General features: G+C 35.5%; 1 protein-coding gene across 2 annotated transcripts in view; it reads right to left on the bottom strand.

Moving 5' to 3' along the window:
* Positions 1 to 16,917, bottom strand: part of FAP (fibroblast activation protein alpha) — a 71,805-nt gene that overhangs the window by 33,752 nt on the left and 21,136 nt on the right. For both annotated transcript variants that reach the window (XM_023217333.2, XM_023217334.2), the window contains 6 exons: positions 15,405 to 15,477; positions 14,614 to 14,734; positions 13,523 to 13,677; positions 11,419 to 11,522; positions 9,457 to 9,592; positions 5,491 to 5,535 (listed from right to left, as the gene is read on the bottom strand). In XM_023217333.2, the coding sequence (XP_023073101.1) occupies positions 5,491 to 5,535; positions 9,457 to 9,592; positions 11,419 to 11,522; positions 13,523 to 13,677; positions 14,614 to 14,734; positions 15,405 to 15,477 (634 nt within the window). The remainder of the gene's footprint in view (positions 1 to 5,490; positions 5,536 to 9,456; positions 9,593 to 11,418; positions 11,523 to 13,522; positions 13,678 to 14,613; positions 14,735 to 15,404; positions 15,478 to 16,917) is intronic.

The raw sequence follows: 16,917 nt of genomic DNA on the forward strand, positions 1-16,917 counted from the left end.
CTAACTCTAACGACTGGTGTCCTCATAGGAGGGGAAGACACAAAGAGACACTGATAGAGGGAAGAAGGCTATGTGAAGACAGAAGCAGGGATTAAAGTGATATGACTGTGAACAAAAGAATGCCCAGGGATTTCTAGGAGCCATGAGAAGCTGGAAGAGACAGGGAGGATTCTTCTCTTGAGCCTTCCTAGGGAGCATGGCTCTGCTGACACCATGATTTCTGACTTCCAGCTTTCAGAATGATGAGAGAATAAATTTCTGTTGTTTTAATCCACAAAGTTTGCCATAACTTATAGCAGCCCTAGGAAACAAATACAGTACCCTAAGTCTTACCACATTTACCTAGAATCAATAAATCAGTTAAATCAAATAAGCAAAAGGCCATTAACCTGAGGCTGTCTCTATAATTTGAGTTCCTATATAATGAAACACAACCTTAGTACGTATCCAATCCAAAACCTAACTACAAGTCCAGCAAAAGGGTTTCAGCCAGTCATAGGCAGCCATCATATCGCACCACATCCAAATAAGGTAGATGCCTCATCGCTCTATGACCCAATAAGGCTGACTCCTAGTGTAGTCAACCAGTGATTTATCTACCTTGCTTCTGTGTTTGGCCTATAAAAGGTGGCTGCTCATATTGCTGGGCAGAACTCTCAGAACCTCTTCTGGTTCCGAGTGCTGCCTTATTTACGAATTGTTTGTATTCAAATAAACTGTACTACTTTTAACTTGTCTAAAGTTTTTCTTTAAAATGAAAAAATGGAATAATGAGAAACAGCTGCCTCCTTACATGATTCCTGCATTAGTTTCATTAATAATAAGACCAACCTTGGTAGGCTTTTGTATATTGAGACTAATGCTTCCAAGTGAAATTAATAACCAAGAGGCCCAGGAATAGGAAACTCTGATTAGCAATTTTGTGGGTAGAATTTTATTACTATAAATGTTTGACAAAATCCTTCTTTCATTTCAGAATGAAGTTTCATCCTCTTATCTAAATGATAATATACATACTAGTAACCTCTTACAATGTCTCCTCTTTTTTTTTTTTAATGGAGTTTCATTCTTGTTGCCCAGGCTGGAGTGCAAAGAGCACGGTCTTGGCTCATCACAATCTCCATCTTGCGGGTGCAAGTGATTCTCCTGCCTCAGCCTCCCAAGTAGCTAGGATTACAGGCATGCACCACCATGCCCAGCTAATTTATAGTTGGTCAGGCTGACCTCAGGTGATCCACCCACCTTGGCCTCCCAAAGTGCTGGGATTACAGGTGTGAGCTACTGCACCCGGCCTATGTCTCCTTATTCCTCGTTGTGAAACACAATTTGGTTCTACATTGCCTTAATTACTAAAATAAAACCTGAGTCACAACATTTTTTAAGGTGCCACAGTAAAAAGAAAAATTGTCTGCAAGCCTGCAGTCAGTTAGTAAAGGACTTTTGAAGGAGCTTTGTTCTAGATTAAAACTTAACATCTTATTTTTATTGAAAATAAAAAAAAAAAACAGGGCAGAGCATTATGTTTTAAGATACTAGAATCAGGCAAACAGGAAGAATATTTCTGATAAGCAAGGACTGTTATCTTCTCCCCTTTCATTGCACACATTGAAGACAGCTGCTTTAGATGAACAGGTAACTGGGGTGAGGTAAAGAGAGTGTGAAATATGTCCACATTCATTTTGCTAGAGCTAGGCCCATAAAGTGTTCCGAGTTAAGTGCTTCTTGCAAGTCATACCTGGACCCTAGATAAGCACCCACATTAAGTTGTCCTCAGTTTTAATGAGGCCCTTACACTGGTTTCTTTATCATGCTTAGATTTTTTGATAGATTACTCATCTCTATATGAAGTGTAAAGCCATTTAAAATATTTTACCTGGAAGGTGAGATTATTTACTGCCATGTAATATCTTGCCATAGCTGTTAAATGACCTAAAGCGGATGCCCTAAACTGAGTGCACATTCAATCAAAAGCACAAGCTTTCAAGCATCAAGAAGAAAATTCATTTTTTTTGAACCCAGGGGTTTTGCCAGCTGCCTAAAGAAGGTGTAGTGTGTTGCTTAAATTATTTTAAAATAATTGGTGTGACTTTGCAGTCTAAGCATAATGCCTTCAGTGCTTGTTCTCCAAATTTAAGGAATTAAGCACTAGGTTCCTTTGATTAACTCTTCACTTTTCTGTCTGTTCTCTACAGAGCAAAAAAACAAAACAAAACAAAACAAAAAATGTTTCAAAAGCAAATTTGTTGTTATTTTTTCTGATTAAATACCAAAAAAGAAGTTAGGCTTTTAATCCTAAATTAAGAGACTGGATGTGCCAGTGCTGGAGGGAAGAAATGGTAAGTAAAGTTCTCAGGAAACCTATTTGCTAGTTCTATGCCTGCAACTAACAGATCAGTTACTTTTAACTAGACATTTAATCTCCCTTTTCTAATTCATTAGGTGATTTCCGAGAGTCTTTTTCCATTTTAAATATCTCTGACAAATTCAAAAGAAACCACATTATCAAAAATAGCTTTTAAAATTTATACTAATACGACTAGCATGTATACTTTATCTAAAGACCCTATAAATGTTACTTGAACGAATGTCTGAAATACATACACATTTCTAGTTTTTTCTGGTTAATTTTATTAAGCCACTAGTTTCACTATAGGTCAAAGGAAGCTATTAAATATACAATATATTATTACATATGAGTTATGGCTATATAAAATTGTGGCCAGACTTTTTCAAAAGGCATGTCAGAACTTACAAAAGCTAATTAATAATCCATTTAAAGCAGGTGCCATGGGAGGGTGTAAACTTACTCTTGAAAACAATCATTGCAAATAATTTTTGATAATTTCTCTTCTGGAATTTAGAAGTTTTACTGACTACTGAATACATGTGAAGAGATTGAGATTAGTATATAAAAATAAGTCGCTCCCAATAAAATTATAAAACTATGAATATTAAAATGATCTGGCACAAAAATCACATGTCCCAGATAAGTAACTCATTTACTCTCTAGATTTAGTTGGGAATGACTTTTGATTTAATACAAGGACCTCATCTTCTCCCAAAGGAGAGGTATGCGCCTCCACTGAGGGTATTTTTTTTTTTTAAAGTTCTTCAGCTGGACTGGGCACGGTGGCTCATGCCATTTAGTTGGGAATGACTTTTGATTTAGTGTAAGGACCTCATCTTCTCTCAAAGGAGGCATATGTGCCTCCATTGAGGGTATTTTGTTTGTTTGTTTGTTTGTTTGATTTTGAGATGGAGTCTGGCTCAGTCGCTCAGGCTAGAGTTCGGTGGCTTGATCTCGGCTCACTGCAAGCTCCGCCTCCCGGGTTCACGCCAGTCTCCTGCCTCCGCCTCCCAGGTAGCTGGGACTACAGGCGCCCGCCATCATGCCCGCCTATTTCCTTTGTATTTTTAGTAGAGACGGGGTTTTACCGTGTTAGCCAGGATGGTTTCCATCTCCTGACACTGAGGGTATTTTTTTAAAAAGTTCTACAGCTGGGCTGGAGGCCATGGCTTATGCCTGTAATCCCAACACTTTGGAAGGCCGAGGAGGGCGGATCACGAGGTCAAGAGGTTGAAACCATCCTGGCTAACACGGTGAAACCCCGTCTCTACTAAAAATACAAAAATTAGCCGGGCGTGGCGGGCGCCTGCAATCCCGGCTACTCGGGAGGCTGAGGCAGGAGAATTGCTTGAACCTTGGAGGCGGAGCTTGCAGTGAGCCAAGATCACGCCCCTGCACTCCAGCCTGGCGACAGAGAGACTCCGTCAGAAAAAAAAAAAAGGTTTTAAAGCTTTGTAGGCAATTAATTCATTCATTCAGCTCAATTTGATGAGAGTGCAAGGTTAGTGCAATACAGATTTTTTAAATTATTAAGATGCTGAAAATGCTTATAAATATGAGCTTTCAAAAGATGCATTCTAAAGTGTTTCAGAGTGTTTTGAACACTGCAGCATTTTCAAAATAAATGTGTACAGATGCTCAAGATAATGTCTTTGAAAGGGTTGTTGGTATCATTGTTGATATAATTATAAAATTACACTATTCATATAACTGTATAGTAAATCTAGTTATATTATCATCTTGGAGAACATGACTAAAGAGTATTTTCAAGCATTATTTCTTCTCTTCATTCTTTACTAGAAATATTTGTAATGGGAGTGGATTGGTAGATTTACTTTTTTTCCTCAAAATTTCAAATACCGATCTAAGAATTACCTTTCTGAAAGGTGAGAGTCAGAGATTCAGATTGATCAAGAATCCATAAAATTTAGAGAATACTTTTCTTTCACTTAATACTACTCTTTTTTCCTGTGATATTTAGCACAGTAGGAAAAGTGAGGTCAAATAGGAGTGTTTTTTTTTTTTTCTGAATTACATACTTATCTTTATTATCTTTTTACCTCAGAATGTAATTTGCATTTACTGTATATAATAAATAAAGTAACTATTCCCTAGTTAATGAATAAAACTGCAGTATCTTTAATTAAAGACAGAGTATAAATTAAACAGCATGTAAGCCAAAATCAGCTGGATCCAGAAAAGTGTACAATTAAGAGTTTTTAATATTTGAAGGTTATCACTTTACAATTTATCTTTTTCCCAGCCAATTTAAGTTTAAATTTTTATATAATTTATCCTCTTATAATTGATTTCTGACTTTTTTTTGTCCTTGGATCATGGGCTAATGTGTTAAACCAGGTCTTAAGAGTTTCTTTTTTCGTTGCATAATGTGTCCAAATCTTAGAGAAGTAGCCTTTCATCTTCAAATACTAATTGAATTGAATTATGTGTTTGTGGTAAGTGGCAGCATCTACCAACATTCACTTATTCTCTTGTCTTAATTTTTATTCTTCATATATGATATAAAATACAATTGGTATTTACCTCAAGCATCATTTTTACATTTAAAATCCTCATCAATTATTGAATAAATCTATCCTAAACTTCCAAATATAAATGATCACAAAAAACAAAACACATGTTTTCCTGTTTGTTACCAAATCATTAAATACTGGAAGGAGTATACATATATGAAATTTAGTACATGTTATATGAAATTTAATAAGAGGCAGATTGTCTTTAAATTACAAGGATACCCAGTGTATTTATTTTTTTAGATTCAGACGGCTAGTAATTATTAAGATTATTTTAACAGATCAAGGATTTTGTTTCCTTTTGAAAAATGATCTATATTGAATTTGTTTAAAAAGTAATATTAGTTCTAGATATCAAGGATTCAGTTGACAAACTTAAAACTGGAACATGAGGAGTATGAGTTATTTTCAATAGAATTTAAAAAGATGGACATTGAAATTGGCACAAAATCACTCAAGAGATCACTACCTATATGTTTTATACCTTACTATGTTTTCTATGAAAATAAGTAGTGCCAGTTTGGGTACATTGCAAATAGTCCTTTGATAGCTGAGAATCTGTCAAATTTCATTTGAAATTTACATAAGAAAAAGATAGCAAAATCATACTCCACCAGCCCATCCAGTTCTGCTTTCTTCTACATGCTCCTGGGTCTAAAAGACAAAAGATCACATCGAACATAGTATTAGGAGAACATTTTTTTCCTAAATATAATCTGGACATTTGGAAACAGTTAAGCTGCCTGATCAGAGTGTACCATTACTAGTCAACTAACTTAGTTGAGTTTAGAAGGACAATATTAAAACTCTCATATAACAGCACTGTTGTATATACATGGGTAATTTTATTGCAGATCCTTAATAATTATGCCTAAACCTTCCATGAGGCAGTGACTTGGAATTATCACAACATCTATGAAGGCCCAGCACAATCCACTTGATGTGGTGTAGGTAAAACAGTGGAGTTTAGGTTAAATTCTTTCTTTTCTGGGTCCCATGAAATAGCTAAAATTTTAAAATTTGCACTGAATCCTATTTCGGGTTATATTTTAACATAATGTAATTGATTATTTACTGAACAAACATTTAGTAATCCTAAAAGAATGACTAGACTTTTCTAGACAAATAATTAGAAAAAGAAGAACATTCTAGGTAAAATAAATAGCATAGAGACCAGACCAGCTTAGTCACCCAACAGATGGTTCAGTATGGCTGAGTGGAGAGTGACTACAGGAAAGAGTTAGAAGATGAAGGAGAATGCATGTTTATAAGCAAGATCTTGGAGAACTTTATGGCACCCTAAAAAGTTTCAATTTCTCCTGTTTGGTAAATCTTTTGGAGGTCTTCCAATTCACAATTTGGAAAATAAAATTATGAACATGATGCAGAGGATAAACTAGAAGTGGGTAAGAGGGAAGGAGGCAGAGAGACCAACTGGAAGGCTATTGTAATGTTTGGGAAAAGAATGATAAAGACTCTAATCAAGCTCAAGGCAGTGAGGATGGAACAGAGAAAATGAAGCCATGCATATTGAAAAGTTCAAATCCTCAGAAATAAGTCTGAGAGTTATTGGCAAGTGTACTAAAAAGCTCTGGTATAGATTAAAATTACCCAAAGTGAATAAGTACAGAGTTGAGACAGACAGCAGGATAATCAGCAGACCATTTCCTCTTTTTGCTAGGGATACGGGTTGGAAATGTATTTCTCAGCCTTCCTTCAGTTTACTGTAGTTATTTGATAAGTTCTAGTGTGTGAACAGAAATGGGTTGCTTTTGGGCCTAGCCCATAAAAACCTCTCTTACATTATCCTTCATTCTTTTCTCCATCCCTCCACTGGATGTTGATGCTCAGATGCTCAGGTTTGACCAACTTTGGAATAGTGTTGGAAGCCAGTTAGCAGAAATGCCATCACCTGGGTTCCTGAATGACTATATGGAGCAGAGTACACCATTCCCCAACCCCCACCATACCCCACTTACCTGGACTCACTATTGGATGGTTACATGAATGTGCAATAAATTTCTACTGTATTAACCCACTGAATGATTGGAGGTTTTTATTGTTGTTGTTACAGCAGTTAGCCTACCTTGCAAATACATTAACTTGGAGAATAATAAGATTTCTAGAGAAGTCAGAAGAAGAGCTGGAAAGGAAAAGAACAGTCAATGAAACAGAAGGAGAACCATGAGAGGGTGTACTGTCATAAAAGGCAGGTGAATAACAAATTTTAAGAACACAGTCTGGATTTTCTCTTATAGGGATAGGCCAGTGCCTCAGAGAGAACAAGTGAGATAAGACTTGGAAAAAATGGTGAAACTTTTTGGATTTATTATTTTTAGCCATAAAAGTAAAATTAATTTTCATTCCCTTTTCAGAGGACGAAGCATAATATAAAAGATGTTTCTTCCCCTAACCACAAATTTCTTGATAAATCTCACTACTAGAATTTATTACAAGTTGTTGTTATCAGTTTCCTTTGCCTCTTTGTTTTGGGCGTGACTCTCAGCATGAATAAAATGTTGCTGGGTCACTTAACCTTAAATATTGTTTTCATAGTGCGTGCACACACACACACACACACACACACACACACACACACATCAGTCATGAGGATGGTTTCTGGGAAATTCAACACTGTTGTTCTCAGATCTCAAAATGTGTTGCATGTATTTATCAAACTATTTTGAAACAGAGGTGTTTAGAAATTCTAAGGTTATTCAAACATGATATTCTAAATTTAAGCACTGTTTTCTGGCTGTAAAACTAAAGTTTATATTCCAGGGACTTCCACACCTCATTGAATGAGCATCTTAAATGTTCTGTCAGTTTGGATTAAAGTTGTCTCAGATTTTGATAAATTAGAATTTCAGATTTCAAAGCAATCACAGTTTTAAAATTCCTAGTTTTAGAAGCTAAAAATTATGTTTAAATTATAAATCTCATCATGTTCAAACTAATAAGATTAAAGCAATAGTCCCTAATACCTAGATTCATTGAAAAGTTTAAAGATATAGTTACCCAAAGCTGACTAATCAGACCAATTGTTTCTAATTAACTAGCATAATCAAGATTAGTCTATCCTTTCTTTGCCTATGATACTGCATTAAAGCCAAAATCTTCCTGCTTTGTATATCAAAATATATATAAGATAAAAATACGCTTCTAGCATATTCCATCAAAATTAGTCAAGCCTCTCACAGACACAGTAGTGATTTAAAAAAATATTTTTAGCCTGAGTAATGTTGACTATTATAGTCCTGATATATTTCCAAACAGACTCATATGACTTTTTTCTTGCAAAACATAATGTCCTAATTTCTAGATGAAATTTAGTGATTTACTTTGATTGTTCTGTGCTTTTCTTTTTACTTTATAAAATATGATTATTCTATATTTGTTTTAATGAAACATTTCTTCATAATTAGAAGCCTCATGAAATGTACCCATCAAATATCCTATTTAAAGAAAACATTTTGTATCTCTTAGACTCTAATGTGAGTAATTAAGAACAGGCTTATTTTAAAGTTTATACATTGGTTAAGCGGTTTTTCCGACTCATTAATTCAACAGATTACATTTGAATTTGAGCAATAGAAACAATTAAAACTCAACAATAAATCTCTGCTTAGTTTTCAAGGCTTTTTTTGCCCAAAATTAGTAGATATCGGGTACTGTCCTAAGATAACCTGATAACAGAATAATTTGGTCTAATATCTTATGTCACATTCTCAGTAATTCTCATTTGATTTTAAAATCAAAATATTTGGGTGGGGTGTGGTAGCCCATGCCTGTAATCCCAGTACTTTGGGAGGCTGAGGTGGGCAGATCATGAGGTCAAGAGATCGAGACCATCCTGGCCAACATGGTGAAACCCCATGTCTACTAAAAATTAAAAAATTAGCTGGGTGTGGTGGTGCATGCTTGTAGTCCCAGCTACTCAGGAGGCTGAGGCAGGAGAATCACTTGAACCTGGAAGACGGAGGTTGCAGTGAGGCCAGATCACCCACTACACTCCAGCCTGGTGACAGAGCCAGACTCCATCTCAAAAAAAAAAAAAAAAAAAAAAAAACAGAAATCAGAATATCTGGATTTCCTTTGATAATATCCGTTTCCTTTATAATTTTTCATTTTTAATATTGAATAGAACATGCATGCCCCATTTGCATTTCTTCTCTGGTTCTTTTGTTTAAAACATATATATTTACCTAGTAGACCCATGTTATGATTTCATCTGCATTCTTTTGCTGTTTATTGGACTGCCAATGTTATAATCTCAAAAGGTTGGTTTACCATCATAATTGAGAACCAGATATCTGATTTTCCCAATGTCATGTTGTCCCATTTTTAATTTTTGGCTATTCAATTTCAAGGTTTAAGTCATTCAAGAAAATAAAAGACATCTTATTTATTTAATAAAATGATGGACCTGTGAATACTGAGTGCTTTTTTGCAAAGCAGTTGGGAGTTGAATGCAGTAATCCTGGCTTTACAAAATAAAATGTTAGCTATAGATGAATCCCCACTATTGTGCCTTGATCTTCAGAAATATGTATCTGTGATCTTAATATACCCTACCTTTGGACAATCCCATGTCTGCCAGTCTTCCCTGAAATCACATATAGACAAGACCGAAACATTCTGGACTCTTTTTAGCCACTGCAAACATACTCGTTCATCAGTAACCCACGTGAGCCAACTGAAATAGTAATCACTGAAAATAACATAGAAACAGGTAGTCACAACCATAAACCAGTTTCACACAAAAAATAATTTCTTAATTTTTGTTTTCTGAAGAATATATGTCATTAAGATACAATACTTATTTAATAGCTAAGGAAGAAGAAACATTCCTTTCTCTGGAGAGAAAGTTTAAATAGCTCTACTTACTTAAAAAATATCTATGAGAGTTTCTTCATCTAATGAAATCATTTCATATGTGAGTTTTCTCCCCGTTTCTGGATTTTAACATCTTAGAAAAGAATTTAAAACATAATGCTAAAGCTACTGATCAATCTAGAGGGGAAACAAAGCATTAAACTGACATTTTGCACAAGTAAACTCAAATTTTTCACCTTACAATTAGTTGAGAGAGAGACAAGTGTGATAAAAGGATAATCTTTGTCCCCTGGCGGATTCATGTTGGAAGCTGTTTTAGCTGTGACTATGGTCAGGTATTGAAATTCAGGCTTGTGGAATGAATCACAGATGATGTATGTGAAATAACTCAAATAGTGTTTGGCACATACTAGATGTCAGTGAATGGCAGCAATGATTCCATGACTCTGAGGATGAACTAGTAGGTAGAGAACATCAACATAAAATGAATCACAAACTTCTGGAAAATTGATGTAAAGGAAATCACAGAGCTGCAAGGGGCCTCAGGCTCAAATCCGGGCTTTGTGTCGTAATAGTTATATACCTTTAGGCCAGTTACGGCCAGTTACTTAACTATTCTATTTTTATATAAAATCAGAATAATAATATTACCTATTTTAAAGATTGCTGTAAAGATTGGCTGACAGTGCTTAAACCGCTTAAGAACTATGTCTGCTACATGATGAGTGTTCAGAATATGTTTGCTACTACTATTTTATTGTTAGTATTTTACAGCTGTTCAAACAAGCCTCTGGAATCCTTGTGTTATGCTCATTTGCCACCTAAGAAGAATGACACTTAAAAAAAAAATGATGTATTAAGTTTTCATCCACTCGATCAGGGTGGGGGATAGCAGATAATTCAAAAATGTAAAGTCACGTTTGATTATACATGAGTGGACTCAGCATGGCCCAGTAGAAGCTTCTCTGGGGTTCTTTTAAACTCTATTAATGATCAGTCACTTGATCTTGGCTATTCTTCATGAGGCAGAAGGAGAAGACCCAAGCTTGGCCCGCTAGGCATTGGGAAGTGTTAAGAAAGCCCAACAGGCAGGGCCTGGGCTCCTCTTCCCCTTAGCCACTTCAACCAGAAAGACCACAGAGGACTGACTGAAGGTTGCTGTAATCTGGACTAATCAGGCAATGAGACGTAGGGCATCATGCTCGGGAAGTGAGAACGCTTCACGTCTCTGCCTGCCTACAGTTCATCTCTAGACAACTCTAAAACCAGATAAATGAGAATAGCCTGCTTCATGGCGAAAAATGCTAATTTTTGGAGAGGGTCAGCTTATCTTCTCTTATTTACCGTACACATGTGATCCACATAGATCCCCAAACCCTGGCTTGAGATAAAGTCAGCCAAACTTGAAAGAAGCCAGGGTAAGGGCATACATAATTTTACTATCTGCTTACTTGTCCCAAGTTCACATCTGTACATCTGAGGAAGGTTTCGCTTAGATTGATCACTGAGGTCACATTTATATGTGTAAAAGGGCTAATTTTGAAAAACCAATTACGGAAACTTATTTGTCAGCTTTAATTTTGTATGTCTTCAGCTTTGTGTGCAACTCTTATTTACTTATTTGTTTTTGCTTCTAGCATGCATAGCACAAACTCACTAGAATATAGGATAGAAAGATGGGAGGGATCTGAGATGAATTACCTTGAGGCTATCATTGCTGGAACAGGCACTTCCTGGGGACCTACATATGCAGGGTAAGTGGTATCGATAATAAATATCCGAACAACAGGATTCTTAGCTCCGGCCTGCCAAAAAAATTGAGATAGATAACCCCCTAAATTTCCAATTATCACCACCATTTTAAAGAAATTGTAGGAATTTAGACATATTTTTCTAAGTGAATAATCTTATGTATGTCACTGTGGAATACATTCTATTTATAACATGACAAGGAATTTCATTTCAATTTTACCTGCAGGGCAATTACAAATGTTGTGTCAACCAGAGTGAAAATAGGTGTTTTAAATGCCTAATGAGAGAGCTTTAATTTATAAGGAAAATCATTTTGGATATGAAAGTGCAGTTCTGTGAACTATATTATCTTTTCTGATTTCCAAGATGGAGCTCTCTCATTTTTATTGTTGGGATAATTATAATAATAATCATATCTCTGTATACCAAAGAGAGTTCAGAGGAGGATTAATTTGAGAGGAGAAGAGAAAGAAAAAATAAGTGAAAGACACTTTTTGCTTTTGCCATATGATTTGGTCTAGGACAATCACCAAATGCTCAGTCTCCTACCTGCTTATATTATTACTGCCACCATCTCCAAAAGATTAGGGAAATTTCACCTCCAAATGAAGTATCCATGAGATTTGTACTTTTCTTGTTTTGTGCTTTCTATACTACTGCATACTTAAAATTTACATGACAATATAGCTCATACCTAGACAGTTTCTTAGAGTTCCTCTGTTACTTTACTGTAGAAAGAGAGAATCTTGCAGTTGTAATAAAACTTAAATTTATGAAATGTAGGTACACAGTATTTAATGACTCAGTGCTGTTTGAATTCATCCAAAGAACTGTTCAATCTCCCTTAGGACCTCCCTGTTTCACTCCCAAGATTATCAAGCGCTCCCTTAGTGTTTTGGAATTGTCCCACATCTCCACCTAATGCCAGATGTTTTAGCAACTTTAAGCCTCAAGGAAATATGAGAATGTGGGTCCCAACTTCCCAATCAGTGCCAGTTACTCTTCAGTTCTGGGTTCCCCATCTCTTCCTGCTCCCTTAGGTCCTCCCAAAGATCTGAGTTCTTTTACATCTTGGGTCCCCCCAAAATGCTAGGCCTCTCCCAAACATCTCCAGCTTCTAGAGTTTTTACACAGCTTTTAGACTTTTAACATAAATATTAGATTGTCTGCAATTCTATTTCTTTCTCTATGGCCACTTTGGCTTGCTTAGAATTCATTTGTGTGTATGTCACATCCATCCATCTTTGTCACACAGGGACCCACTGTGTCCAGCCATGACAATGTTCCTCTTGGTGAGTAAAAGGAATAGGATCCAAAGAACAAAGAAGTGAATTCTAAAATTGCATCTGATTCCTTGTGCAAGAGGTGAATTTGTACTTTGATTCCATTTTTTCTGATACCATTTTTACATTGAAATTAGGATATAATGCTTCTTCACTGAGACGTGACCCATTCTCCTACTGCACACTGAAGTCTCCTCCCTCCAGACGTAAGACTGGATAAAAAGAATGTATAACAACTCTACAATGTTAAATATTCAAAAAACTGTGGGCTCACACCATGTCTAATTCCTTCAAGGAAGAAATTGAGACTTACAAATTTAACCTATCTTGTATATCCTGAAAAGATCATAACCCATGCCTACTTCTACCTGACAGAAACATCAAATTTAACATTTGTATTTCTTATTCTAGTTTGCATTTACATGAGAATTCAAGAGAGAATTGCAAAACAGAACTTTACCCTGAATTTGGAGCATGAAATATGAAAAAAAATTAAAATTAAGTTAAGCTTGTTTTTCCTCCATGATCAAGACCATATGTTTTTCAAAGATTCTGCAATAGATTTTACAAAGACTACTTCATCCAGCACAACCAGATGTCCAAAGCAACAGATGTCCACATAAATAATAGAGCACAGTACAGTGTTTGCCTTACAATGCACAAGGATAAGAAGCTCTCCAAACTTGTTGATCCCACCTTCACTCATGGTAAATCATTGCTCATTTTGATACCAGGAAAATGAAAGCATCTGCTGAAAGTATTCAACATACCTTTGGGTATGGAATATTTATTGTTCTAGGATATTGTTCATCGCCATAATAGGAATAGGCAATAACTGGTATATCTGTATCATTAAATTCCGCATATGCCAAAAATTTTCCATTAGGAGACCACCAGAGAGCGTATTTTGTAGCAAGCATTTCCTCTGAAAAATAAGTACTAAGATATTAACTATAATTACATTTTACTCTTAAAATCATTGTAAATACGTCTGAATAGCTATTTATCAACTGAAATAATTTATTTAATGTGGATGTGACATATGTCATACTTTGGTTATGAAAAAAATTACATAATCTGAGTTAAGAGGAATAGTTTAACCTTTTACTCTATATCGAACATCAATTAGCCTTGTTAGAAAATGACATTAATCAGAAATGTAATTTTTTAAATGAATAATAAATATGTCAGCAATAATTAATTTTTTCTTTCAGGGCAGCTTCAGGTTTTTTAGTCACCTAAAACAGCCAAAACAGAAAGAACTGTAATTGTACTAGAGAGTGGCATAAACATTGAAACTTACATTTCCCTCCTAAGAATTAAAAAAAAAAAACAGAATTAGTTTAGATAGGTAGATAGATAGATAGATAGATAGATAGATAGATAGATAGATAGACAGATAGATAGAGACTAGAAGTCTTTTTAAAGTCCAGTTAATTCCTGAATTGTACATTACCAAGAATGAGAACAAAATCAACAGAGTATCAGAAAGTAAAAATATTTTCCCATAAGATAACATAGACAGTTGTTTAGTTTTGGAAAAAAAAATTTTTTTTCTAAAGAAAAAGTTAACATGAGAAAATGTACTAATGCAGCACCTGAGGACCATATATGTTTTTGGATTATAAATCATTACTACCACTTCATAGTAATGTTAATGAAAATCAATTCTACCAGTCTTGTGATAATAAGAATTTGTTCTTTTAAAATACGTATGCCCTATTCATAACCTACAGACAATTTTCAGCAATGCTACCCTTCATGGAAATAAGATACTACTCATCTAAATCTTACTAAGTATATGAAATTATTTTAAACTAAAAGCCTAAAGCATTAACAGTAGAAAAGGAATACAGCTTACCTTCATAAACCCAGTCTGGGATTCCATTAAATATTTTATTTTCTCTTCCATTAAATGTTATTTGAAAAGGTGGATCTCCTGGTCTTTGTTTCAAATAGATATTGTTTTGATAGACATATGCCTAGAAGTGGTGGTAAGGGGAAATTCCACAACAAATTAAATGAAGGCTGTATATTTATTTTAGTTATTCCTCTAATACCTTTAAACAGAGTGGTAATAAAGATACAAAAGAGATTCACAACTAAAATATCATTTTAATAGGTCAAAAAATCCAACCACCTTACATTAACATCAATTATAAATTTTAAAGTCTGAATCAAATAAAAAGTAAAGCCTATTATTTTCTTAGTTGTTTCATTACCCCCAAATAAATAATTATGTATATTGACAGAAAGTCGAATAAATCTCTGAATATTAATAGCTAGCCAGATCTAATCTTTATTTAGAGTCCTTAAATAAGAGCTTGGACCAAATTTCATGTTGTCTGAAGCTAGTCTGGGAAACTTGTGAAAACCATATTTTTCCTGAGCTTTCTGGCACAACGCATTCTGGCTGAGTATAAGGATAAAGTTTTTGACTGCTATATTTAAAGAAGTCTATCCATGAGCTTGAGATTTTGCGGAATTCTCAGATGGGTTTCAATTTATCAAAACTCTTCCCGTTTTTAACCACTAAAATAGTCATGAATGTATTTTTTTTTTCTTTCAGGCAGAGAAATTTAACAAAGGCCAAAATCAAATGGCTCCTCTTTTATTTACATGATTAAACACTTCAAAAATTTAAACACTTACTAATTTACTCCCAACAGGCGACCAGCATAAATACTGAATTGGACGAGGAAGCTCATTTCCTCTTACAAATTCTCTAGAAGGAAAGAAAGAAAGAAAGAAAAACAATAAATCTTGCTGTTTAATGCAAAAAAATTAATAATCTGTATAAGCAGAAAAAATAAACAATTAAAATTAAGGCTCATTCCCTCTGCACCTACAAACCTAATGAAAAGAATGCAGGAATGAAGAACTAGAGACATAGGTGTTGATTTCTGTTCTTCCAGCAGTTACTTAAAAGTCACTTAACTTTTCTGGGTGTCAGTTTTCTGACCTTTATCGTGAGGTGAATAGATTAAATACTTACAGACTGCCAAAGTGGAGGACATCTCTAGAAATTATCTAATACAATCCTCTCATTTTATAGAAAGTAAATATGAGGCTTAAAGAGCTGATAGAACTTTTTAAGACCACATTGCTAGTTCTTGGCAGACCTTGAATTAAACTCAAGTCCTTTTAACCCCTGGGATTGTAAAATTTGCACACACTAGACTGAAATGGTCACTGAAGTGCCTTCCAGCTCTGAAATTCTATAATTGTGCTGAAGTTTAGTATGTGCTCTTCTACATTCTCATTCACAACCCCCATCTCTGTGAATGCATATGCATTTCAAATTTTTGAAAATAAGATGCCATTTGACAATCTCCCCAGGGATCTGACTTGAAATCAGAAAAGGAAAGGAACATCTGATCTCAAGCTAAACTGAAAAACGGATTGTATACTGGGCAGTATGCCTTAAGCTTGTAAAGTCCTCCACCCATGGGGAAATTTCAAATAGTCTATTGGCCAAAACTCTCACTTTGATGCTTAGAGTCACTCTGCAAGTATTCAGTTAAGTGACTTGCATTGTGGAGCTTTTGTAGTTCTTCAGCAAGAATGCATTCAGATTTTTATAACTGTTACAGAGTCATAGGATGTCATGCTTACTTTTTGACTTTTGTCATCTTGAAGATTGGATTAACAGTTTCATCAAGACTGCCTTCATGGGAAAGCAAAGCAAGACCTGCCGCCCAAGCACAATTTGAAGAGCCTCAAAAAAGACTCCTGCCTAACCCCTCCAAAAAAGCTCTCCAACCTGGACCTAACATGTGCCTGACATTTCTGCCTTTCCCATTCTTTTAATGTTTGTACAGTTGTGAAGATCTGTAACACACACTGCCTTGATGTAAGTTTTTAGGTGCTTGCATGAGACCTAGCGAGTAACCAGGGAACATGGCATAGTTTTGAGTAGGGAAAGTGATTCCCGTGGAAAGTGACCATTGGCGCTGCAATGAGAGTCTTGGCCGCCAGAGGGCAGTACATGAGCACCAGGCCCCTGGGTGATGGGGAACATGTTGAAAGGGATGCGAGATCCCGGTTAAAAGATTGACCCAGGCCTGGCCGGCTCGCTCACGCCAGTAATCGCAGCACTTTGGGTGGCAGATTACTTGAGGCCAGGAGTTCGAGACCAGTCTGGCCAATATGGAGAAACCCCGTA

This window comes from Piliocolobus tephrosceles, chromosome 11, assembly GCF_002776525.5.
Source record: "Piliocolobus tephrosceles isolate RC106 chromosome 11, ASM277652v3, whole genome shotgun sequence".
NCBI classification, from domain to species: domain Eukaryota; kingdom Metazoa; phylum Chordata; class Mammalia; order Primates; family Cercopithecidae; genus Piliocolobus; species Piliocolobus tephrosceles.